Here is a 27,190-nt window from a genome sequence, read left to right as displayed (position 1 = left end):
CATTTTTCCTTTGCTGATTTCAATATCATCTTTCCAATGTAAAAAACTCCAAGAGTATGACAGCTTTTGAGCTCTCTGAGTCCTTCAAGTGAATTATTGAACCTGAGGGTGGTCTTAGGGATCCCTAACACAGATATGATGTCTGACACAATTGTAGCCCTCTTGAGGGCACTAGATAAATCAGCCTTAAGATAAAACCAATGCTAACAAAAATAACAGTTTAACCAGTTATCACTTTAAAACATTTGTTTTCCTAAGCTTAGATTGTGAAGACCTGAACACAGATGGAATTGATTTTTTTAAGTTCTTTTCCATGTAGTTGATTTCTCCCTTTCTGTTGAGAGATCCTAGAAGATTAGAACCAATTGCAAGGAGTTCAACTGTAAATTTCACATGAGAATTTTCTGCAAATACCTTTGATGATAATATTATACTTACTCACTATATTTGATAGGTAGTATTTAATCATTAATTCAGTACTATAACAAACACTTCCCCACAACCCCAGAGTACTTTTTACATAATTAATACCCAGAAGGATTAATTTCCCCACTATTAACATTCAGGGTTGATAGTGAAAATCATTACAAGTATTTCCAAAATATTATACAAGAACTAAGAAGATAAAAGAAGGGTGGCTACCTGTTTAATGCCAGGAGAAAAACAAAATTTCTGAATTTAAGATAAAGTTTGACTATAATATTTGAATGTAATTATCTTTTTGGGATAATGGGCCATATAGTCTTTAGCAAACATTGGTTGAATCCTCCATTTTAATATTTCAAATTAAAATGGTTTCTTTTAATAGGTCAGTAACTCAATTAAATTGGTTCAAAGCAATCCATAACAAATGGGCCAGATTTTATTTGCATTACCATTCCCAGGAGCAAATTTGCAAGGATGTAGGCATAAAGGTGCATGTTTTACATTTTAGGGATCTAACATTGTTCTATGACAGCAAGGATCTTAGTTCAATGAAATGATTAATTTTTGCTTTAGAATATCCTCTCCCTTTGTTTCCACTGTCAAGTGGATAATTTTTATTCCAAAACACACATGAGAAAAACTGATAATTTAGGTTTTCTTCACAAGATCAAAGCTGTGCATCACAAGACAACTGTAGAAGCACCATGCTCTCTACATTCTCAGAAATAAGCCTGATCTCTCTTCAGAATGGGGCAGTTAATTTAGTAGCTCATTAGTAAATGAAAAGATTTTATGGCACCTGTTTTATTTTCAAGTTTCAGTTATTTATTAATCAGTATAATCTCCAATAGATTACATCAACATGATTTCATGCATTTAGAGGAGAAATATTTCCTGGTTAAGTTGAAAATTGTGCAGATGGCTTCTGGAAGACCTTCATTCTGAAGTAGCTTTATAGTGAAACATTTCATTTAGAAATCTGGACCTTCTTTCTTTAGTTTGCTGTAATCCACATTCACTGAGTAGAACTTGTACTGATCAGTGGGATCCAGTTTGTTCCAGGGCTCTGAGTTATTCTTTCTGTCCCAATTAACATCTGGATTGAACAATGCCAGAAACAAGAGATACAGTGCTGCTCCAGTATCTCCAACTCCAATAAATACAAAGAGGGGCATCAAGCTTGGATGCTTCTTGACCTGACTAATGATCTGGCAGAGTATGTTTGTGGCAGAGGCCTCCAACTGGAAAGGAGAGAACCAGCTTAGCCACTAGGCCCTGGGCTAAGTAGTATCTGCATATGTTTTTAAGTGCCACTTCACATGAGTAGCAAAGGGCAGAAACTGACATCTCACAAAGTAACCTAAGAGTGGCTTTAAAAAAATAGGTGTTTACATAATTCTGAATCTTCTCTTGAAATTATTGGAACATCTGTCAATGTGTCACATTCTTAAAATTGGCTGAGTCTCAGTAACAGAGGCTCTCCTCCTCTCCCAACAAAGGGCCTGGAATTTCCATCTTGCAAAAGTCCATTTTTTCCTTAGTGTCCCTCTGACACTGACTTCTAGAGTCAACTTCCTTTTCACTAACTTACCTCAGCAGCTTATTAAAATTGTCTGAGTCTAATGACTATTCTAATTGGCAATCTGTAATTAAAATCAAGATTCTTTAAACATATTGTAGGAAAATACTTGTTTGATAATTTGAATTAAACTTTAACCTCCATAGAATGAAAGTGAGTTGAGTGTTAATGGCAGAGATCTTGTATGGGATGTCCAGATAGACTATAGACTTTGTCATTATTTTTAAATCAAATTCAGGTTGGGACTCAAACCCATTAACACAAAGCCATCCTTCACCTACCTAGTGTGAGAAGGGAATAACCAGCACCATATAGATAAATAAAATAATTAAATAAATCTGTAAAATAATAATCATGATTATATTATGTGCATATTCCAGTGTGTTGACTATTAAGAGGTATTTGTTTCATGTGGTGCTTATGTGGACATTAGAGAAGAAACATTTTTTTCACAAGTCCTTCATCTTGTCATTGAAGCAGAAATGCTCAATGATGCTGTGATTCTGCTGTATTGTTTGTTAGATACAAACTTTTCAGAGAAAATCTATTGGGCTCAGGTCTTGTTCTAGCCATTGTACATCTGAATGGTATTAAAGTGAATTTCTCTAACAATAACTTTCACTATGCTTGCCACATTAGTAATGTATGACTAAAAAGAGGGGGAAAAAGCTAGAAAAAAAGATTTCTCCAGAAAACTTGAACATAGATTTTATCCTGATTTGCCTTTTCATCTTTTCGTAAAATTAGCATAGAAAGGTAAACACAAAACTACATCTTAACTTTATAAAGGCATTAGCACCTTTTAAGCACCAACTTTGAAACTAGATCTAACAATATATTCACCATCAAATCAAAACAGCAAACTTAATAACAATTAGAAATGATACTGAGTGCAAAATCAAATAACCCAAAATGTCATGCGATCATTGAGAATTTCATCACTAAAGGCTTTGCCGGCAGAGTGATGGCCACGTGTGCAAGGTAATTATATGAAATGCCAAAAGACCAAGCTGATGGGGAAAAAAAAAAGTATTTGGAAAAATTGAAAAATAAGCTTTCAACATTTTGAAATACACCCACATCTTGATAAGCAAACTAACCAACTCCACTTTGGGAGATAATTCTCCATGGGTAATTTCTCCATTGTCTTTCTGTGCAATGTTATTATGCACAGAGTCACTTGTTTGGGACTGTTTTTTCAAGGATGTCTATATTACACATGTCCTTGGAAAATGGAGACAGTGTGTCCCTGCAGGAAGCAAATATTGGGCAGGTCTGCTTACAGCCCAATAGAGAAGATTAGCATTAACTGTCCTTGGTGTTGCTCAGGTGTGATGCAAACTCACTGAACAGCTTCCACCTAGAATTCTCTGTCTTGCCCCTATAGAATTTGAGGAGCAAGAAAAACTGATGTGAATGTAAAGCTTAGGCTGCTTGCTGTGCCACAACGATAAAGTCCTTTTCTCTAAATCAGGATTGTCATGTCTTCTGCTTTCATCAGTGAGATTTCGGACTTACTACACTGTTAGTGTTCGATATGATAATATCTCAGATCCCTCATAATTTTTGACAATGCAGCAGAGCCTAAGGTAACATTTTTACCTTAGTAATTGTATCTGTTTCCAAACTTTGTAATTTCTGACTTATAAATGGAAGTTGATTTTAAAAGTCACCAGAAAATACAATTCTGGAATCATTTATTCAATCTTTGTTTTCTGGTAATAAATTGATCTCATGGCCCAGTTCATTGATTAAACAGTATAAATAAAACTTACAAATATTAATTACAACCCCCCATTGCAGACCTTTCTGCACCTCTCTGCTTATAGTATAAAATTAGTCAACAAAATAGACATTAACTAAAATAAAAATATTGGGTGTGATTTCTGCCAAGTCAATAAATTTGAGACTTCGGTCATAATCTAGAATACAACACTGACACTGAAATTTCATTAATGCACATAGCAACTTCACGGCTGACTTAAATTTCCAAAGATGAAATCATGGGTCTGAATTGACCTAGCTGTCTCTGCTTCCTATGATTTCTTTTCCATGCTTTCTATGCTCCTCCTTCTTCGGGTATTCCAAAAGATCTTTAAAATTGTGCTATTAGAGATATGGTGGTTTCTATAATATATTCATAAAATTACAGTTTATGATATATATCCACAGATTCCATTGTTTTATTCCTGCTCTTAGTTTTTGGTTAAGAATAGCCCAAATTTTAATTTCTTCTGTATTCTCTATAATTGTGTCAAAATAACATTGGAAGATAATATCCATGTGAAACAAGTTTCTGAAAATTAATGATATGTAAAGCTCAAAATAACTGCGTGGTGCTGTTTTTCACATAAATACATTTTTTTAAAAAAATACATGACTCTTCTGACATATTCCCTTATAAAGCCATGTTAATAGTGAAAATGACCCCAGATCTGTTTGTTCCTCATTCATCAAGAGCAGTGAAATAGCTGGCTGGTAGATGTTATATGATATTTATCTTTTTCTGTTAGGTTATAAGAAAAGTAGTTCATGTGGCACGAAGACCCACCCAAACTTTATTCATGAGTTTCCCATCCTAACACTAGCAACAGAAGAGTTATCACCTTTCCTTAAAGACTCCTGACAAGTAGTTCCTGAAATATAAGATTTTGGAGAACACCTAAATCTCTAAAAATGGGTGTTATCTATATGAAGACTTAGACATGAAGATGTGAGTGAATTTGTCCTTGGCCATAAAGTCCGTCAAAGGGAAGACTGGAATTTGAATGAAAACATCTTGATACAGATGTTCATGTACATGGTTCATTGCTCCTCTAATCTACCACCCTCATAAAAATTTCTCACTTTTCTTGTAAATTTATTGCTAATTTTAAATAAACAATAGAATTGTAGACTGTCCAATGTACAGAAAATAGAAAAAAATTAGTCTAGACATGAGATAAATTCTTGTATCAAGCATCATCCTGTCTAGGAATGCATCCCCAACAGTATTTAACTTCTAGGCCACCCCATCCCTAGCCAATCTATCTTGGATACCTCCTTTCTGCTCCCTGTAGTTCCCTAGGTTTTTCTCAATCAAAACAGGAATACATCAACAACAAGTGTCCTTTTTTTTTTTTTTTTTTTTTTTTTGAGACAGAGTCTCACTCTATCACCCATGCTGGAGTGCAGTGGCGTGATCTCGGCTTAATGCAAACTCTGCCTCCCAGGTTCATGCCATTCTCCTGCCTCAGCCTCCAGAGTAGCTGGGACTACAGGCGCCCACCACCAAGCCAGGCTAATTTCTTTTTTTTTTTTATTATACTTTAAGTTTTAGGGTACATGTGCACAATGTGCAGCTTAGTTACATATGTATACATGTGCCATGCTGGTGCGCTGCACTCACTAACTCGTCATCTAGCATTAGGCATATCTCCTGATGTTATCCCTACCCCCTACCCCCACCCCACAACAGTCCCCAGAGTGTGATATTCCCCTTCCTGTGTCCATGTGATCTCATTGTTCAATTCCCACCTATGAGTGAGAATATGCGGTGTTTGGTTTTTTGTTCTTGCGATAGTTTACTGAGAATGATGATTTCCAATTTCATCCATGTCCCTACAAAGGACATGAACTCATCATTTATTATGGCTGCATAGTATTCCATGGTGTATATGTGCCACATTTTCTTAATCCAGTCTATCTTTGTTCGACATTTGGGTTGGTTCCAAGTCTTTGCTATTGTGAATAATGCCGCAATAAACATACGTGTGCATGTGTCTTTATAGCAGCATGATTTATAGTCCTTTGGGTATATACCCAGTAATGGGATGGCTGGGTCAAATGGTATTTCCAGTTCTAGATCCCTGAGGAATCGCCACACTGACTTCCACAATGGTTGAACTAGTTTACAGTCCCACCAACAGTGTAAAAGTGTTCCTATTTCTCCACATCCTCTCCAGCACCTGTTGTTTCCTGACTTTTTAATGATTGCCATTCTAACTGGTGTGAGATGGTATCTCATTGTGGTTTTGATTTGCATTTCTCTGATGGCCAGTGATGATGAGCATTTTTTCATGTGTTTTATGGCTGCGTAAATGTCTTCTTTTGAGAAGTGTCTGTTCATGTCCTTCGCCCACTTTTTGATGGGGTTGTTTGTTTTTTTCTTGTAAATTTGTTTGAGTTCATTGTAGATTCTGGATATTAGCCCTTTGTCAGATGAGTAGGTTGCGAAAATTTTCTCCCATTTTGTAGGTTACCTGTTCACTCTGATGGTAGTTTCTTTTGCTGTGCAGAAGCTCTTTAGTTTAATTAGATCCCATTTGTCAATTTTGGCTTTTGTTGCCATTGCTTTTGGTGTTTTAGACATGAAGTCCTTGCCCATGCCTATGTCCTGAATGGTAATGCCTAGGTTTTCTTCTAGGGTTTTTATGGTTTTAGGTCTAACGTTTAAGTCTTTAATCCATCTTGAATTGATTTTTGTATAAGGTGTAAGGAAGGGATCCAGTTTCAGCTTTCTACATATGGCTAGCTGGTTTTCCCAGCACCATTTATTAAATAGGGAATGCTTTCCCCATTGCTTGTTTTTCTCAGGTTTGTCAAAGATCAGATAGTTGTAGATATGCGGCGTTATTTCTGAGGGCTCTGTTCTGTTCCATTGATCTATGTCTCTGTTTTGGTACCAGTACCATGCTGTTTTGGTTACTGTAGACTTGTAGTATAGTTTGAAGTCAGGTAGTGTGATGCCTCCAGCTTTGTTCTTTTGGCTTAGGATTGACTCGGCAATGCGGGCTCTTTTTTGGTTCCATATGAACTTTAAAGTAGTTTTTTCCAATTCTGTGAAGAAAGTCATTGGTAGCTTCATGGGGATGGCATTGAATCAGTAAATTACCTTGGGCTGTATGGCCATTTTCATGATATTGATTCTTCCTACCCATGAGCATGGAATGTTCTTCCATTTGTTTGTATCCTCTTTTATTTCGTTGAGCAGTGGTTTGTAGTTCTCCTTGAAGAGGTCCTTCACATCCCTTGTAAGTTGGATTCCTAGGTATTTTATTTTCTTTGAAGCAATTGTGAATGGGAGTTCACTCATGATTTGGCTCTCTGTTTGTCTGTTGTTGGTGTACAAGAATGCTTGTGATTTTTGTACATTGATTTTGTATCCTGAGACTTTGCTGAAGTTGCTTATCAGCTTAAGGAGATTTTGGGCTGAGACGATGGGGTTTTCTAGATATACAATCATGTCATCTGCAAACAGGGACAATTTGACTTCCTCTTTTCCTAATTGAATACCCTTTATTTCCTTCTCCTGCCTCATTGCCCTGGCCAGAACTTCCAACACTATGTTGAATAGGAGCGGTGAGAGAGGGCATCCCTGTCTTGTGCCAGTTTTCAAAGGGAATGCTTCCAGTTTTTACCCATTCAGTATGATATTGGCTGTGGGTTTGTCATAGATAGCTCTTATTATTTTGAAATATGTCCCGTCAATACCTAATTTATTGAGAGTTTTTAGCATGAAGGGTTGTTGAATTTTGTCAAAGGCTTTTTCTGCATCTATTGAGATAATCATGTGGTTTTTGTCTTTGGCTCTGTTCATATGCTGGATTACATTTATTGATTTGCGTATATTGAACCAGCCTTGCATCCCAGGGATGAAGCCCACTTGATCATGGTGGATAAGCTTTTTGATGTGCTGCTGGATTCGGTTTGCCAGTATTTTATTGAGGATTTTTGCATCAATGTTCATCAAGGATATTGGTCTAAAATTCTCTTTTTTTGTTGTGTCTCTGCCTGGCTTTGGTATCAGAATGAAGCTGGCCTCATAAAACGAGTTAGGGAGGATTCCCTCTTTTTCTATTGATTGGAATAGTTTCAGAAGGAATGGTACCAGTTCCTCCTTGTACCTCTGGTAGAATTCGGCTGTGAATCCATCTGGTCCTGGATGCTTTTTGGTTGGTAAGCTATTGATTATTGACACAATTTCAGCTCCTGTTATTGGTCTATTCAGAGATTCAACTTCTTCCTGGTTTAGTCTTGGGAGGGTGTATGTGTCGAGGAATTTATCCATTTCTTCTAGATTTTCTAGTTTATTTGCGTAGAAGTGTTTGTAGTATTCCCTGATGGTAGTTTGTATTTCTGTGGGATCGGTGGTGATATCCCCTTTATCATTTTTTATTGCGTCTATTTGATTCTTCTCTCTTTTTTTCTTTATTAGTCTTGCTAGCGGTCTATCAATTTTGTTGATCCTTTCAAAAAATCAGCTCCTGGATTCATTAATTTTTTGAAGGGTTTTTTGTGTCTCTATTTCCTTCAGTTCTGCTCTGATTTTAGTTATTTCTTGCCTTCTGCTAGCTTTTGAATGTGTTTGCTCTTGCTTTTCTAGTTCTTTTAATTGTGATGTTAGGGTGTCAATTTTGGATCTTTCCTGCTTTCTCTTGTGGGCATGTAGTGCTATAAATTTCCCTCTACACACTGCTTTGAATGCATCCCAGAGATTCTGGTATGTTGTGTCTTTGTTCTGGTTGGTTTCAAATAACATCTTTATTTCTGCCTTCATTTCGTTATGTACCCAGTAGTCATTCAGGAGCAGGTTGTTCAGTTTCCATGTAGTTGAGCGGTTTTGAATGAGATTCTTAATCCTGAGTTCTAGTTTGATTGCACTGTGGTCTGAGAGACAGTTTGTTATAATTTCTGTTCTTTTACATTTGCTGAGGAGAGCTTTACTTCCCAGTATGTGGTCAATTTTGGAATAGGTGTGGTGTGGTGCTGAAAAAAATGTATATTCTGTTGATTTGGGGTGGAGAGTTCTGTAGATGTCCATTAGGTCCGCTTGGTGCAGAGCTGAGTTCAATTCCTGGGTATCCTTGTTGACTTTCTGTCTCGTTGATCTGTCTAATGTTGACAGTGGGGTGTTAAAGTCCCCCATTATTAATGTGTGGGAGTCTAAGTCTCTTTGTAGGTCACTCAGGACTTGCTTTATGAATCTTGGTGCTCCTGTATTGGGTGCATATATATTTAGGATAGTTAGCTCTTCTTGTTGAATTGATCCCTTTACCATTATGTAATGGCCTTCTTTGTCTCTTTTGATCTTTGTTGGTTTAAAGTCTGTTTTATCAGAGACTAGGATTGCAACCCCTGCCTTTTTTTGTTTTCCATTTGCTTGGTAGATCTTCCTCCATCCTTTTATTTTGAGCCTATGTGTGTCTCTGCACGTGAGATGGGTTTCCTGAATACAGCACACTGATGGGTCTTGACTCTTTATCCAATTTGCCAGTCTGTGTCTTTTAATTGGAGCATTTAGTCCATTTACATTTAAAGCTAATATTGTTATGTGTGACTTTGATCCTGTCATTATGATGTTAGCTGGTGATTTTGCTCGTTAGTTGATGCAGTTTCTTCCTAGTCTCGATTGTCTTTACATTTTGGCATGATTTTGCAGTGGCTGGTACCGGTTGTTCCTTTCCATGTTTAGTGCTTCCTTCAGGAGCTCTTGTAAGGCAGGCCTGGTGTTGACAAAATCTCTCAACATTTGCTTTTCTGTAAAGTGTTTTATGGCTAATTTCTTGTATTTTTAGTAGAGACAAGGTTTTCACTGTGTTAGCCAGGATGGTCTCGATCTCCTGACCTTGTGATCCGCCCACCTCGGCCTCCCAAAGTGCTAAGATTACAGGCATGAACCACCATGCCCGGCCCAACAAGTGTAACTTTCTGTTTTAGACTGAGAACTCCTTTTGTCTAGTGATTATGTTGTATCATTGTATCCTCATTATGGAGAACTGTGCCACACAATTGTATTGATACAGTTGTATTGTATCAGTTGCCACACATGTATTGATAATGGCATGAATAAGAATTTTCCACATTGTCAGCACAATAATAAATATATTTGGAAAACTGTGGAGTGGTAGATTGGAGGTGGGAGGAGGGACACCAAAGTCCCTGAATGTTGGGCAAATTCAGGCATAAGGAAGGGAGCAGAGCCTATTTATGTAGGGACAAGCAGTCATCAGATAACCAATGGAAGGTTTTAGAACAGAGAAACAGAAGAAAATCCCATTAATTTTCACCTTTAGGACTTGAGATCAAAATCAGCTTCTCACAAAGAGACTCCAGAGTCGGGAAGAGGAGAAAAACAGGCCATAAGTATCAATCAGAATCTGGCACGTGGAAGGCAAAACGCATGCATGAGAGGACTCTCCCAGAGCTTGTACATGACAACTCTTCATTTACCTGAAGGATATAAAAGCTAAAATAGGAAATCAGCCAAATTTGTGTTCAAGTATACAGTATCCTTTTTATTTATGTAGTTTTTTTTTACTTTTGTGAATCAGACCCACTCAGGCACTTTCTTCTTTCACACAGTCTCCTATAGTTTAACTGGCCCCAAATGTTAAACATCTGAAATGTGACTTTGAATTGGAAGATTGGTTATTTTCTAACTCATGTCTAAACAAACAAAAATTCTGATAGTTCACAACTAATTGGAATATGTGCCAGCTTTTGCTGTGGCTAAATTTTGATATTTGAACAAGAGACATAATACTAAATTAAAGAAAGTGAATAAGTGAAAGGGAAAAATTCTCTGATTCTTGTTACCTTTGTGCTATCAAAAATGCATTGGCACTTGGAACATACATGAATTAGGAAATGTCTCAGTATCTTTGGTCTTACCTACATCGTTGGTATCCTAAATTAAAATTATATGCCTTCAATGATAATGTTGATTAATTTTTCTCCATGTCGATAATGACAGCCACCATGATTAATTCATTGTTTTAGTAATGCAAGGAGAGATGAAACTGATAAACATTAATCTAATCTGAATCTTTAAAACACAAAGCTAGTTTCATGAGTAGGAAGAGGGCACAACTATTTTTTGAGATTATTTTAACATCAATAAGAGATTCATGCACAGCAGTGTGAATAATTGCTATTATTTGTCAAATTTTAAGCTATAAAGAGCTATGACTAAACTGAATGTAATAAAATCTTAAGATAATCATAACTGAAAAGACTAAAGGAATAAAAATAAACTTGACCAAACACAATTTCAAGTAAGGCTAGATCTGAACATATTGCAGAAAGAATAACTTAAAGATCTAATCTTTACAGGATATACTGAAACTCTGCTATTTTACATTTTCTGTCTCCACCATAGACAACAGTACCTTCATATATTCTCTCCATAAAGAAATTTCTTCTAACCTTGTTCTAGTCTGTAGGGAAAAATTTGAATTTTGGCATGACTGATGAAGAGAGTTATCTGGGCAAAATCTTGGGCACACAAATTATCACCCTTGTGACTGATTTAACTGAGTTGGTGTCTCAGCTCTAAAATCTGAATTTCTTCCTTGTTCCCAGAATAAATTTTGCTCTTTAGCCTTCTGTTGAATTTTTTCCCCTCAAGGCTTAATGGACTTCTCTGAAGTCTTTTAAAACTGTTTTGGAAATGTAAGCCTGCTATACTGCAACATATCACATTTCTTAGCAAGAAATGTTGAACAAAATAATAACATTTAAGTCTCTAGGTTTGAGGTATACAAGTAGACATGAGGCAGTAGATGTTGAGATCAGATAGTGTCATATTTAATATTTGTAGTAATGATGTGACAAAAACAAAGATTATTTTGTTTAACAATTGGCCTACTTGACTTTATATACTATTGCAAGTAATTTATATTTTAGTTGCATTGCCCTCCCCTATTACCACATTCAATATTCAGGCAATAAATGTAATATACGTTATGATGCTGAGGACCAAATATGAAATTGTGGGGAGGGTCATGTTTCTTTATCCTGCTCCTTTTCATATTGCTCTACTTTTCTTTGGATTATTTTTTATTCTCGCTGGAGCGGTTGTGCTTTTGCTGATTACTTATTGGTCTATGGTATATTATTATAATTTTATAGCTCCTACAAGTCTCCAATGCACCCCTCCAAGAGTGTTTTAATGAATATAATTCTTGGGATAGTAACCAAAATCAAGTATCCAGAGGACCTGGCAACAGTTTAAAATTACTTCGGAGTAAGTCTATCAGGGTACAGGGTCATATACGCAAATTAGGTCACATGAAGTGCCGAGTATTCCATAGTTCCCCAAGGTAGATTTGCAAACTAAACTCTAATAGATAGTGACCCTGGGTTAATTACATAAAACATGTAATCTATTTATATTTTGTCAGTGTATCTAGCTGCCTGAAACTTGAATTTAAAAAACAAGAGCTTACCTAGAGTGAAACAGAAGTTCAAATTTCCAAGTATCTCCCTCATTGTTGCATTTGATCTAGCAAACATCATATATAAGAAATGTATATAATCACTTATCAAGTAATTTTTTATCCTAAAGTTTTATGTATATATTAGACAAGAATACACAAAAATGCAAGTAACAGTAAAAGTTACTGATAATTCTGCAACTCCAAGGCAATGGATTTTAATATCTCGGCATAATGTCTTCCTATCTTATTTATCAATGCAAATAATTAAAATTAAATGTATAATAATATGCTTTGTCTTAAACAACCTGGTGATACATATTTTAATATCAGTTTATGAAGTTGATATAGTAAGGGGTTATGATCATGAATCTTGGAGCCAGATCGCCTGGGGTTCAATCTCTGCTTTGTTATTTACAAAAATATGTGACCTTAGACAAGTTATTTAACTCTTCTACAACTAAAGCTTATAAAAAATAAAACTGAAATAATAATAGCAGATTCCTTGTAGGGTTCTTGTAAGTTTTTAATGAGTTAACACAAATAAAGTGCTTAGATTAATATTTGGCATATTAGTAACCGTATAGTTAGCCACAATTATTTAATGTCTGTATATTATTATACAGTATATTATGTATAGCAACCAAATTATCCTATTGTTTTCTAAGGTTGACATTTTTTCCAATATTTTATAAATAAAAATGTTTTAAAAACCTTTTTATAAAAACATATAATGACTGTTAGAATAATTTTCTTTAAAAATAGTCATACATGTGAAATGATTTAGCCAAATTCAGAATTCAAAGATGGTTCATACATTTTGAGAGATTCTTCCCACCCCAGGAAGATAGCACAGTTTACAAAAGTGATTTACCATCATTCAGTAATACATACTTATTTACTTTAATGGTATAACGCTGTTCATTTTAATTTGAAATTCTTTCATTACCTGCTAAAGGGAGTTCATATTTATGTGTTTACAATCTTATACAGGTTGAATTTTCTTTCTCCCAAATTCATATGGTAAAGTTCTAACCCTTAGTTTCTTAGAATGTGACCTTATTGAAAAATGGTGGTGTTGTCTATGTACTTAGTTAAGTCAGGATGTCATACTGAAGTAGAGTGGGTCCCTAATCCAATATGACTGGTATTCTTATACAAAAGCAAAATTTGGATACACATTCCCCCACCACCACACACACACAGAACATCGTGTGACTATAAAGGCAAAAACCAAAGTGATGCAACAGAAGCCAAAGAAAATTGGCTTCTAGAACTAAGAAATAATGAATTTCTCTTGTTCTAAACCACCCAGTTTGTCTGCATTGCATATCATATACTACATATGGATATTTCTTCTTTAATAAATAAACTGTATGAGTTCTTTACCTACTTATAGGTCAAGCTTCCTATGTTTTTTTTTTGTATTTAATTTGCTTTATTACATAGCAGTGAGTCATATCCCTTTCTAATGTGTTAAATGGCACTATATCTAGAACGGTTTTTGGACCAACTCTTTTGCCTCTTCTTTTCGATTTTCTATTGTAGTTTCAATTAAGCTAAGCTTCAATTACTGTACCTTTAAAAAGTAGAATATATTACCTGGGAGGACTAGATTTTTCATTTATTTCTCCCTTTTCAGAATTTTCATACTATTCTTATCTATTTCTATTCCCTTAGTTTTCTTGTGATTTCTGTTTTTAATTAGAAATTGTGTTTCAAATTTGATTAAATATTAAGCCTGGGGTGTTTTTACGGTAAAAGAAAAACAGATAATCCCTTTCCTGAAGGGGGGTAGGATCAGAAACAAAAGTAGAGAGGAAATTGTTTTATTACATTCACTTTCACACAAATGTAAAATCAATTTCATGATCATATTACAGTTTGACAGTAGTGACAACTACACCTGAATTTAAAGTGAAATTATAATATAATTTTGAGAGAAAATCTCAGTGGTTTAAAATGAGTGGTTAAAAAAGAGATCATTTATCTATTTACATTTTCAAAATGCGTGGAAGTTTAAATTATTTGCAAATGGATGCAATTTTTCTTTATCTTAAACTATTTAAAAACTACATGCCAGCCAATTCCCTATTCCTTGTATCTTTCACCTACGTGCCTGACATGAGATTTAAAATTTATCACTCTATTTAGTGACTTAGTTGTTATTCCTTCTCGTTAAGAGCATTTTCTGTTTGACTTCAGTTAGAAGGAATGAATGACACAATCTGCGATTTGCTTAAGGGATAAATCATTCTTAATCCATTTTTGTATAATCCCCTAGGCCTTGGAAAACTAATCGTGCTTCCTGTTGAAGTTAACTACAAGGGGTTTGATTTAGAGTGGGCTTATTATGATGGGTAGATGTGTTACAAAATTTGACTCTCCTTTATCGAGTGATTAATTAATTGAAATGTGAAACTTAAACTACAACTTATTTGAGAAACATACTTAAAAACTGAGTTTGGATTGTCAAGGAAATTTTTATAATAAAAATCAGTTTCAAATAGTGAAGTAAATTTACAAAAGAGCAATCATTCAAACAATTGATATACAACGTGTAATTGTTTTCAATAAAAGCCCAAATCAAAGACAAATCAATCTATAACTTACAAAAGTGAGGATTTTACAGGAAGTTTCATACTACGATACTTATTAAATACATGTCCTGCTGAAAATACTGAAAGTCAACGTTTCAACAGAATATTTCTTTTCCATGGCATGGGTACCCAATTTCTTTCTAAAGCTTATAGTTTTTCAGCTTGATATGATCTAATGAAACCTGGCTTTTTCCCCTCTCTCTCTAATAAAAACTATATACATTCTATATACAGTGATATATTATGTTCAATATAAGACCTGAAAGGACAAAATGTACACCATCAAAAAAATGAATCAAATTGGTTTATGTAGCTGTTCCAAACCAATATTACTAGAAAACTGCAGACTACAGTGTATGGTGATTTTTTTTTTTTTTTTTTTTGGTCTGGTGTGTGTTTCCTATCCTTTGGTTTTATTACGTTTTCCATTCTGACCTCTCTTTTAATACCCTTCAAAAAGATATTTAGACGGAATCTTACGACTAATAATAAAGTACAGTGTTTGAATTTCTTTTTCTTTAATTTTGAAAATCAATTGTCTAGTGACTCACTGTATTATTATATAACTTGTTACAGTCTATAGGCCCCTTCATCCTTTTAACTGAAATATAAATAAGATATTTATATTACTCCAATAGTCAATTTATTGGTTTCATGCCATAATAATCTGGATTGCTGTAAGTAGAGGGATATCTGATATTAAATAAAGTACCTGGGGTCTCTTCCATTAATACTAATACACGGTATAAACCAAGGGGAGCACTGCTGCAGTTACTGGTGGTTTAGGAATCTGCTTGTTATAGTAACAGGACTAATACCTCCCTATATGATAGTATAATAGAATACGAGCCAGTGTATTGTGCTATCATACATCATGAGGGCTGGAAATATTATGGATATGACCAGATAAATATTCTCAATCTATTCTTATCTAAGGATAGAGTGACTTAATTTCCGGCCACTTTGTCCTCATTCTAGCTACCTGTCTCCAAAATATCTTCCATGTTATTGAACTTCATCAGTTTTTGCAATCTGAATCTATGTCAGCTAGTGGAGGCTATTCATATGGGAAATGAGATTTTGATTCTTTTATATATGTCAGACAACTGAATCTACAAAATTGTTCCATTTAACAAGGCAACCATTAAGAAGAAAATGGGCATATCAATCAGCTTAACTACTTACCAAAGCCAAAAAATGAGGCTGAGCAGTTTTTTTTCTTGTAACTCTAGAGGCCCCAAAAGTATTGTACATATGGATTTTTATGATGCTGTCTGGATAGAGACGTCATTACTCCTCACTGATAGTGTTTTCACTGAAACCTCATCTTGAGCGGGTTTCACCTGTTTTTACCTGTAGAAATGATAGTGCAGGAGACTTGTAATCACATGTGTGTGGAAAGTCAGGCTACCTAATGTAATGTCAATTTTCAAGATGCCACATGGTTTCTTGGCGTCTAAAATAATATACTCATTTCAAAATCTACCATGTTGGCAAGATTGATCAGTTGTACTTCTGTATTTGAAAACATTCGGTGATTATCCTCAGTCACTTTATTACAGCATCTCTATTACTGAATTTCTTTTTTAAAAATTTATTTATTGAGTTACATTTTTCAGCAGTTTTCCACAAGGAAATGATGAGTGCTCTGTTCCCTGGATTTTCCAAATACATACATGCCTTTCAGATTATACTTTAAGGACAATTTTACTTGGAATATAATCCTTAAGTCCCTCGCTCCCACTTTCCTTAAACTTTGGTGGAGAGTATTTTATTCTCTTCCGCATTGATTTGGAAAAGGCTGAGGTCATCTTGAGTTTTTCTGTTTCTACCTGCGTTACTTTCTGTGCTGCAGACCATTTAACTTTTTAATCATCATAAAAATCCAGTAAATTTGTCCATATATATGCTTAAGTTGATCATTCTGCAGGTTTTTTTCCATTATAATTCTGTGCCCTTTTTGTACGCAAATTCACTTTTCTTTCTTTTAGAAAAGTTTTACTGTATTATAATTTGGAGTGTTATTAAAAACTTCATTTGTTTTCTTTTTCAGGATCACCACAAGTAAGCTATATCACATTGGTCTGTCTTCCATAAACATTTTTATCTTTATAATTATTTTATAATCACTGTGATTTCCCATTACATTCTCTCTCTGTGATTTATTCAAGCCTATCATGGTGTCATTAGCTGTGTTTTCACTCTTTTTTCTATTTTTGTTTCTTTAATGTTTGTTTATCATTATATTTTTATCTTCTATTTTTTTAAAAAAATAGGCTAGTTTTCTTCTCAGATTTTTTTGTGTTAGAATATCTTTCATGAAACTTAGAAAGCTTGTTGCTGTCTCTCTAAGAGAGACCTTGTGGCTTCTGAGTTGAGACTAAGTGATATGTTTCTCTAATATCTTCCTCTACTTCTCGAGTCATTTCTCTGATGATTCAGCCATTGCTTGTGTTGCTTTATCTCCTTATGTGGTAATAGGTAGACAGAGTTTCTTTTTTATCCCTAGTCATATAGAATAAGAAAAGTTTGAAAGTGGAGAAAAGGAGTGAGCTGATGTCATCTGCAGATACAATTCTGGCCTTATTTGTAACGATTAGAAAATCTTTTCTGTTTCCTCTGACTGCTTCTCCTCTCCATCTTTGGTATTCCAAAAGTTTGCTTTGGCTCACAGCAAACACTTTTGTCATAGTTTGTTCCATTCCTATGTAGCTGCTTCAGGATGACATACAACACAGCTTGCTTTACTGGGTGCAATGATTACATAGTAAACAAAAACAAACAAACAAAAAAAAAAAACTTTTTACTTATATACGTCTACTTTTACTTTTTACATATATTTAATCTACACAATAAGAAATTACATATTCTACTGTTTAATTACTGCTTCATATTTCCTGTCTCCACAGGTCCTATGGTCATGAAGCCCTTATGGTCTATGAGGATTCTTTGTGGAAGTCTCATAACAACATTGTGAAGCCAGAGTCATTCCTGCAGCCATGAGGCCCTCCAAGCTCTCTCCCCTGTGGCCCTTTTCATCTTGCTTTCTACTCCTCTAGCTTTTGCTCATTCTGTTTCAGCCACACTGGCCTTCTTCCTGTTTTCACACACCCACAGAATGCCTCTGACTGAGGCATTTTCTGTTCTCTCTTTTCTCAGCTGTTCATATGGCTCACTCCCCTACTCTTTCAGATCTTTATTTAAATGTGACTTTCTCAGTGAGGTCTTCCCTGCCCGCCCCCCCCATTTAAAGCTGCTATTTACCACATCTCTTTCTCACCAACACCACCACACAAACTTTCATTTCTCTATATCCTGGTCTTATTCTTCTTTATAGTAGTGAAGTCCTTCTAATACAGTATGTATTTTATTTTTTTAGGTATCTGATTCCACTCAGTTGAATTTATGATGTTTGGTTCATTGCTATGGTCTAAATGTGTTTCTTGCGCCTAATAGACATGCAATAAATATTTTTGAATGAAAGAATAAAGATCAATAAAATAAATTTATTTATTGATGATTAAATACAGTGCTAATATTGGAAAGATGAACACACAGAGTTGACTTTTTTTTTTACTTCAAAGATAAACTCTTTATTTGTCTTTTTACAGGGTAACATCAATCACAATCTGATGAAATGCTGCTACCTAAAATTATCAAGATTATTAATTGAAACAGAATTTATACATTGTATCTTGAACAGAATATTATGTCCTATCCTGTCTCTTCAGGTTTCATTGTAGAAGTCCATATATAAAGTGGAGATAAGGACTTGTAAATCTGATTCTTGTATAAAACCTTAATTCAAATAGTAACAGTACAATAATAATAATAACAATCAACATTTGATTTGCATTTATTATGTAGGAAAAAGGTACTGAGATTTTTACATGTATCACTATAATATATGTATAAGTATTATAAATCTGAAGAAATTGTAACTGAAAGAAGTGAAATCACTTGTTCAAGCTCATATAACTAGCAAATAGCAAAGCCAAAATAAAAACTCCGGGAATCCTGATTACAATGTCCATACTTCTAAACACTTCAAAAATTATCTTAAAAATCAATACCAGTAAAAACAAAATATTTCCATAGTAACTAAAGTACATATAAATTCATGAAACAAAGGTAACCAATAAATTATTAGAAAGATGATTTTCTAATGGCAGACACATTCTTCTAACAGTTAAGTGTATCTAAAAGAAGTTGACATTATTTTACTAGTATCTTATATATCTAATAAAGGTAAAGAAAATGTAACTTCAATGTTTTTCACTTTGTCAATTGATAACAAACACATTCCGTAATACACCTTTTAGTCGAGTGTTATTAGATTAGTCCTGGAAAATATTTTATCAGCCACTGTAAGCACCTACGTAAATTTGAAAACATATTTCTGAATTCTTGTTAAATATGTATCCAATTACTGCTAACATCTTCACAGAATAATGTATTAGTTTGCTGTTTCTATTTTCAATATCTTGATTTGAGCTAAATGTCCATAATTAGACATCAATATTCTGCCAAATGCCAGATTTTTAAAGTATATTTTAAACTAAAATAAAGCTTCTCATGATTTTCCATGTCATCAAATTATAATTCACAAAGGATGTCTACATATCCTCTATTCCACACTGATCTCTTAGAGCTTCCCATTCATTTGTATATCAAGCAATACTGAATGACCTTACTTCACCTGATATGCCATACTGTTACATGTCTGTGCAATTTTACTTTTCTTATCTAAACAATACATTTACAACCAAGTTCTAGTAGGCAAACTGCCCTTCATGTTTTGTGTAGAAACTTTACTCTTATAACAGAGTCAAAGCCAACTATGTTTTAGTGACTTGAACAGCTAAACATCCTTCTATTAGTAGAGTCACTCCATTATTAAACTTTTTGAGAACGGGAGCAATGTTTGACTAGTTTTGCATCCCAAGAGCCTAACATAATACTTGGGTTGTACTAGACACTCAATACTACTTATTAAATTAGAATTTAGTTTCTATAGCTTTATATTTTTATATTAACATTTTCTTCTTTTGGGACATTTATACTTCAGGAATACTTTATCACTAGAGTTGGGCAACTTGTTACTGATGAATTAATATGTGTCTTTACCACAGTTCAACTTCTTGTAATTGGATTTTGGAAATAACAAATACAAGCAAAGCAGAAAAATAATTTTATTTTTAATATTGTTTTTCATGCCTCTGCGGGCAAAACAATAGGAAGATCCAGTCACAATTTTCAATAATGTTTTTACTAGGAAAAATAACAATTTTATTGGGATTTATAATTATCTGTAGTAATGCAACTGAATGAGATTTATTATAGTTCATTGTCATGTCTCTCTAACAATGATTTATGTTAATTTTGAAAACAAAAATGCAATTTTGGTGAAAGAAAATACTTGCATGATATATTAACTTCTCTTAACTTATAAAAAAGATTTAATGGCACAATGAAATATCAGAATGCCAAAACTAGCTTGGTCGGGGAGACCCTAACCCAGCGGCGCTAGAGGAATTAAAGACACACACACAGAAATATAGAGTGTGGAGTGGGAAATCAGGGGTCTCACAGCTTTCAGAACTGAGAGCCCTGGATAGAAATTTACCCACATATTTATTGACAGTAAGCCATTGATAAACATTGTTTCTATAGATTATAGATTAACTAAAAGTATTCCTCATGGGAAACAAAGGCATGGGCCAAAATAAAGGGATGGGCTCTGGCTAGCTATCTGCAGTGAAACATTTCCTTAAGGCACAGATCACTCATGCTATTGTTTGTGGTTTAAGAACGCCTTTAAGCAGTTTTCCACCCTGGATGCACCAGGTCTTCCTTGCCCTCATTCCGGTGAACCCACAACCTTCAGCATGGGCATCATGGCCATCACAAACATGTCACAGTGCTGCAGAGATTTTGTTTATGGCCAGTTTTGGGGCCAGTTTATAGCCAGATTTGGGGGCCTGTTTCCAACATGCCCCCCTTTTTTGTTTTGCAAAGCGATAAAAGCAAAGGCAGCTTTGTCACGGTGAGCTACTTCTCGCAGGAATCAGGATCCGCATCTGCAGGCCATACAAAGACAAACAACACAGATTAATAACACAATCATCATTGAAATCATAGAGCTTCCAAGTGTTTTTAACCATTTTAATGGATTACTAGCTGCTAATCTGTCTGCAGCTCCTTCAAGCACTCCAGTTCCTGGGATTAAGGTCAGGTGTGCCTGGGATGCTTTAAATATTTCTTCTTTTAATTTTGCAATATCCAAAGACAATTTTGTAGGGTGTCCTTCAAGATACTTTTTTATTCTTTCCCAAATTTTGATCTTATTAAGAGCCATTAATAGTTTGCACAAATCCTTATGTTATGTCCTAGAGTGGGCCATATCATTTGAGGTTGAGGTGACATTATACCGCCATGTTTCCAGATAATACGAACTCTTGTCATATTTCTTATCATTTCTACCATCTGACCATTTAGTTCAGACCAGCTGAACATAGTGCAGCCATGGCATGCAGATTGAGAGGTGCAATTTAAGCTAAACGTCCCCTTAGGGGACCAATCAATAATGATTCCATAGGAATCGTTGAGCAGAACCTCTGCCTGTTCTGCATTGCAATCTTCCTAAACAAGTACGTTCTTTTTTTCTAGCCAGGTTCAATTTTGTTTACAAATAGGTTTTTGAGGGTGGTATGCCTTAACTATAGGAGCAGATTCATTATGGTAAATACTGAGATCAGAAAGCTTGTGTAACTGTGTCATAGAGTGATTACATCCAGGCATTATTGCCAGCCAAGATTGATAAATATGCCCAGTAAGTATAATTGTTCTCTATGTCAGCCCTTGTTGAAGGAATACTTATGGCAGTGGTGATCACTGCTATCATAGCTACCATTAAATTACTCATTGTGACTGGTTGTCCTGCTTTCCTCAGGTTTTCTTCCACCATCTGTGACAGCTTCTTGATCTGTCCCCAGGTGGGTGGCTGTGCTCAACAGGTGTTGCTCATGACAGTTGGGGTCCTCCTCAGTGTCAGTCTTGACTTGGCTGTAACCAGGGGGTCCTCAGGATTCTCCCAGAATCTCTTCCTTGGCATCTGGCTCACGATAAGGTTTCAGGTGTCTTGATGGTATCCAAATAGGCTATTGGTTCAGTCCTGGAGAAACACAAACATAACCTCTACCCCAAGTTATTATTTTACTTATTTCCCAACTTTTTGTTATCGGATCTCTCCACCAATCCAGTTGTTCTGTTTCTGTCTTTGCAGCTGGTTTCTGTAGATGCTGTTCAGCTTCTGATAGCATCTGGCCTTTAGGCAGGCTCAAAAAATTTAAAGTTAATAATGTTAGATTCAATTGCATATGTGGTGTTCCATAGTCCCTGTTTCCCCCCCCTCTGCTTTTGCAACTGCTCTTTCAGGGAGAGATTCATTCTTTCCACTATGGTTTGTCCTTGAGAATTATATGGGATACCAGTAATGTGTTTAATATTCCATATAGAGAAAAATGTAGCTAGAGCTTGGTTAGTATAGACTAGGGCATTATCTGTTTTAATAGAAGCTGGAATGCCCATCACCACAAAACACTGCAAAAGGTGATGTTTAACACAGGCAGAAGGCTCTCCTGATTGGCATGTAGCCTGGACAACGTGAGAAAAGGTGCCCACACATATATGTACATAAGCTAGTCTCCCAAACGAGGGAACACGTGTGACATCCATTTGCCAAAGAGAAGTAGGTTCTAATCCTCGGGGATTAACTCCTCCTGTAAAAGATTAGGAATGTACAATTTGCCAAGTTGGGCATCACTGGATAATAGCTTTAGCTTCTTTCCAGGTAATGCTGTATCTGCGTTTGAGACCAGAGGCATTAACATGGGTTGAATTGTGAAAGCGTCTAGCAATAGATATTGCGGTAGCAATTAGGAGATCAGGCATTTGATTCCCTGCAGTCAAAGGTCCTGGAAGAGGTGTATGAGCCCTAATGTGAGTGATGTAAAAAGGGTGCATTCTACTCCTGACTGCTGTTTGCAATTCGGTAAATGAAGTCATCAGTTGTTCATCTGTATGAAATCGTAACTGAGCATTTTCAATTAATTGTGTGGAATGAACCACATATGAATAATCAGAAATCACATTAATAGGCATATTAAAAGCAGTCAATACCCAAGCTCTGCTTTTTGAGCTGAAGTATAGGGCGTCTGAAAAACTGTACCTTTCGATCTGGAAGAAGAAGCTTTACCATTACTAGACCCATCTGTAAAAACATTCTCAGCACCTTCAATTAGTTTAAATTTAGTTATTTTAGGGAAAATCCAATTAGTTAATTTCAAAAATTGAAACAGTTTTGTTTCTGGAAAATGATTATCGAGAATACCCACAAAGTCAGCTAAATGGGTTTGCCAAAGAAGACTATTTATAAAAGCTTGCTGTATTTGTGCCTTCGTGAGAGGGACAATAATTTTTCCAGGATAATATCCATGTAATTTAACAATCCGAGTTCTCCCATTTCCTATCATAGTACCGATTTGATCCAAATAAGGAATTAGAGTCCGTGAATTAGTATGTGGAAGAAAAAGACACTCTGCAAGATCTTGCTCTTGAACAATAACACAAGTAGGTGAATGCTGAGTTGAAAAAGTTAGCAAATCTGGAGACTTCTTTGGACACATTATATTTATTTGAGCCTTATGGACTTTCTTTTTGATTAGCTGCAGCTCTGCCTCAGCTTCTTTTATTAATTGTCAAGGGCTAGTGAGACTAAGATCTCCTGTAAGCATAGAAAATAGATTACTAATGGCATAGGTAGGAATGCCTAGAGCAGGTTGTATCCAATTAATGTCCCCTAGTAACTTTTGAAAGTCATTAAATATTTTCAGTTGATCCCTATGTATGGTTACTTTCTGTGGCACAATGGTAGTGTCATTTAGTAAGGTCCCCAAGTAGCAGTAAGGAGTGGTAGTCTGAATTTTGTCAGGAGCTATAATTAAACCAGCATGAGAAATCGAATTTTGCAAGTGATCATAACATTGTAGTAGTATTTCTCGAGTGGGGGCAGCACAAACTATATCATCCATATAATGAATAATGTAAAAGTGTGAAAATTTTTTACAAGTAGGTTCAATTGCTTGTCCTACATAAGTCTGGCAAATTGTTGGACTGTTTAACATGCCTTATGGCAATACTTTCCAGTGAAAATGATTAGCAGGCTGCAGGTTGTTTACTGCAGGAATTGTAAATGCAAACTGTTCACAGTCTTGCTCAGCTAAGGAGATAGATAGTAAAGAAACAGTCTGTTAAATCTATGTCGATTAAAGGCCAGTTTTTTGGAATCATAGCAGGAGAAGGCAATCCTGGCTGTAAGGTCCCAATAAATTGTATAACTGAATTAATTGCTCTAAGATCTGTCAACATTCTCCATTTACCTGATTTTTTCTTAATTATGAAAACTGGAGAATTCCAAGGGGAAAATGTTGGAGCTATGTGTTTTTTTTGTTTTGTTTTGTTTTTTCAAATTGCTCAGCAGCAAAGTCCTCTAAAGCCTCCAGTTTCTCTTTACTCAGCAGCCATTGTTCTTTCCAAACTGGCTTATCTGTTAATCATTTTAAAGGTATGGGTTCTGGAGGCTTAACAATGGCCGCCATCAAAAATGATATCCTAAACCTTGGCAGGAACTTTGTCTTTCTGCTTGAAGCAGTTCTTTCAAACCTTGCAAATTTTTTCCTAGTCTGATACCAGGGACATACCCCACTTCATGCATCATATATTGACTTTGAGGGCTATATATTTGCCCTGAAATTACAACTTGTGCTCCCCCTTGTTGTAATAAATCTCTCTCCCATAAATTTATAGGTACAGAAGTTATAATTGGTTGAATAGTCCCAGGTTGTCCATCGGGCCCTTCACAATGCAAAATATAACTACTTTGATATACTTCAGGGGCTTTACCAACTCCAACTATGTTAAATTGAGCGGGTTGAATTGGCCATGCAGAAGGCCAGTGCTGTAGATAAATGATTAAAATGTCTGCTCCTCTATCTACCAAACCTTTACATTTCTTTCCCTGAATAGTTATTTCACAGGTAGGATGTTTATCAGTAATTTGATTCACCCAATAAGCTGCTTTGCCTTGTTTATTTGTGCTTCCAAATCCTACTGTTCGTTTAATTTCACTTTTTCCCCATTTCCACATACAGCACAATCAGGAGCTGTGCTATGTGCTCTCTTGGCTCTGCTTTCCAGGCAACAGAAGTAGATATAACAATTTGAATTTCCCAATTGTAATCTGAATCAATGACTCCTGTGCGTATTTGTACTCCTTTTAAATTTAGGCTAGACCTTCCTAGAAGTAATCCTGTCATCCCCACTGGCAAGGGTCCACAGACCCCTGTTGGAACTTTTTGCAGGGGTTCCCCAGGCAGAAGGCTCACAGCTTTTGTGCGGCATAAATCTACTCTGGCACTCCCGGCTGTGGCGGGGGACAGACATTGTACTGGGGTGAGGGAATGGCATGAGCCAGAAATGCCCCAGTTTGGAACAGGGCCCGGGATGGGCCCCTCATGGTGTTTCCCAAATAGGGTTCCCACCTTTATCAAACATACACTGATTATCCCAGTGTTTTCCTTTTTTACATTTTGGGCATATTGCAGGCTCAGCAGTTTTCTTTTTTCCCCTATCTAGCGTCCTGACTCACTGATTTTTTCTACATTATTTTTTAGTATGACCATGCTTCCCACAGTTAAAACAAGCTCCAGGAAATGGAGCATTTCCTTTACCCACTCTCAGTCCTGCCATTGCTTGGGCTAGCAGAGTAGCCTTATGCAGATTACGTCCAATACTGTCACAGGCCTTGATATAATCAACTAAATGTACTTTCCCTCTAATAGGTCACAGAGCAGCCTGGCACTCGGGATTAGCATTGTCAAAAGCTAATTCTTAAGCAGCTGAATCTGCAATCACCTTTTTAAGAGACTCCTATAACCGAGCTATAAAATTGCATACAGTTCTTTCAGTCCCTGCTTTACAGCACTAATGGAAGGGTATTGCTCTCCTCCTAAAGTGGTTTCTTCCCAAGCTCTAATGCACACTCCTCTAAGCTGCTGTATAGCATCATTCTGTATAACCACTTGTGCATCTAAACCAGCCCAGCTGCCAACCCCTAAAAGTTAGTCTGCATTTATATTAATTTGAGGTTGGGCCTGCGCATTGCGAGCAGCCTGAATGGAAGCTTCCTCAGCCCACCAAGTTTTAAATTGTAAGAACTGAACAGGAGTTAGACAAGCTCCAGTAAGAGTGTCCCAGTCAGTAGGAATCATCTGACTGGAAACAGCAACATTCTTTAACAGTCCCATTACAAAAGGAGAACTTGGTCCATATTGATTAATAGCTTGTCTAAATTCTTTGAGTAATTTAAAAGGAAAAAGCTCAAATGTGCTATAGTATTTCCCTGTTGATCTGGGGGGTGTATTCTAACAGGGAGCTGCCAAGCCTCTATATCACCTGCTCTTCTAGCTTGCTGAATTCCTGCCTGAATAGAACTGAGAGTGGTCACTCGAGGTGCTGCTCAAACAGTCACTGGGGCAACTACTTTTGCCCAGTGTCCCCTGGAAAAGAAAGACCTGGAGAGTCAGGCGACTCTTTTTCTTCAAAATAAGGAGGGGGTGCAGAAGGGTAGGGATGAACCTCTCCCTCCTTTGCCACTTTAGCTTTAGCTGGCAAACAAACCTGTTCTGTTACTTCTTCTGTTACTTTATTATACTTTCCTTCCTCCTCATCATTAGTGTGAAAAGGTTCCAAGGTGGAACAAACCAAAGCCCACACTTGTCGCATTGTTACCCTGATGCTTCCAAGCTCCCCTTCTTACTCACCACCGGGATTGCTTAAGAGTGCATGGGTGTCCTCCAGCTTAGTTCCACGTTCTCCAACCATTGCTCCAGCGACCCTCCAACCCGGGTTTGAGCCCCACATATGGGCACCACTTGCTGAGACCAGCTTGATCATGGAGACCCTAACCCAGCAGTGCTAAAGGGATTAAAGACACACACACAGAAATTTAGAGTGTGGAGTGGGAAATCAGGGGTCTCACAGCCTTCAGAACTGAGCACCCTGAACAGAGATTTACCTAAATATTTATTGACAGCAAGCCAGTGATAAACATTGTTTCTATAGATTATAGATTAACTAAAAATATTTCTTACGGGAAATAAAGGGATGGGCTGAAACAAAGGAATGCGTCTGGCTAGTTATCTGCAGAAGGAACATGTCCTTAAGGCACAGATTGCTCATGCTATTGTTTGTGGTTCAGGAACACCTTTAAGCAGTTTTCTGCCCTGAGTAGGCCAGGTGATCCTTGCCCTCATTCTGGTAAACCCACA

General features: G+C 36.1%; 1 protein-coding gene across 1 annotated transcript; it reads right to left on the bottom strand.

Annotated features, from left to right (window-relative positions):
• Positions 1-1,397: 1,397 nt before the first annotated feature.
• Positions 1,398-26,645, bottom strand: LOC112439274 (cytochrome c oxidase subunit NDUFA4-like). Its single transcript, XM_055110862.1, has 2 exons — positions 26,541-26,645; positions 1,398-1,667 (listed from the first exon to the last, which is right to left on the bottom strand). The coding sequence occupies exons 1-2, from the start codon at positions 26,643-26,645 to the stop codon at positions 1,398-1,400; spliced, it is 375 nt and encodes a 124-aa protein (XP_054966837.1).
• Between the last annotated feature and the right edge of the window lie 545 nt (positions 26,646-27,190).

Source organism: Pan paniscus, chromosome 2 (assembly GCF_029289425.2).
Source record: "Pan paniscus chromosome 2, NHGRI_mPanPan1-v2.0_pri, whole genome shotgun sequence".
Lineage (NCBI taxonomy): Eukaryota > Metazoa > Chordata > Mammalia > Primates > Hominidae > Pan > Pan paniscus.
The sequence above is the reverse complement of the archived record's forward strand: the minus strand, read 5'-3'. Positions and strand labels throughout refer to the sequence as shown.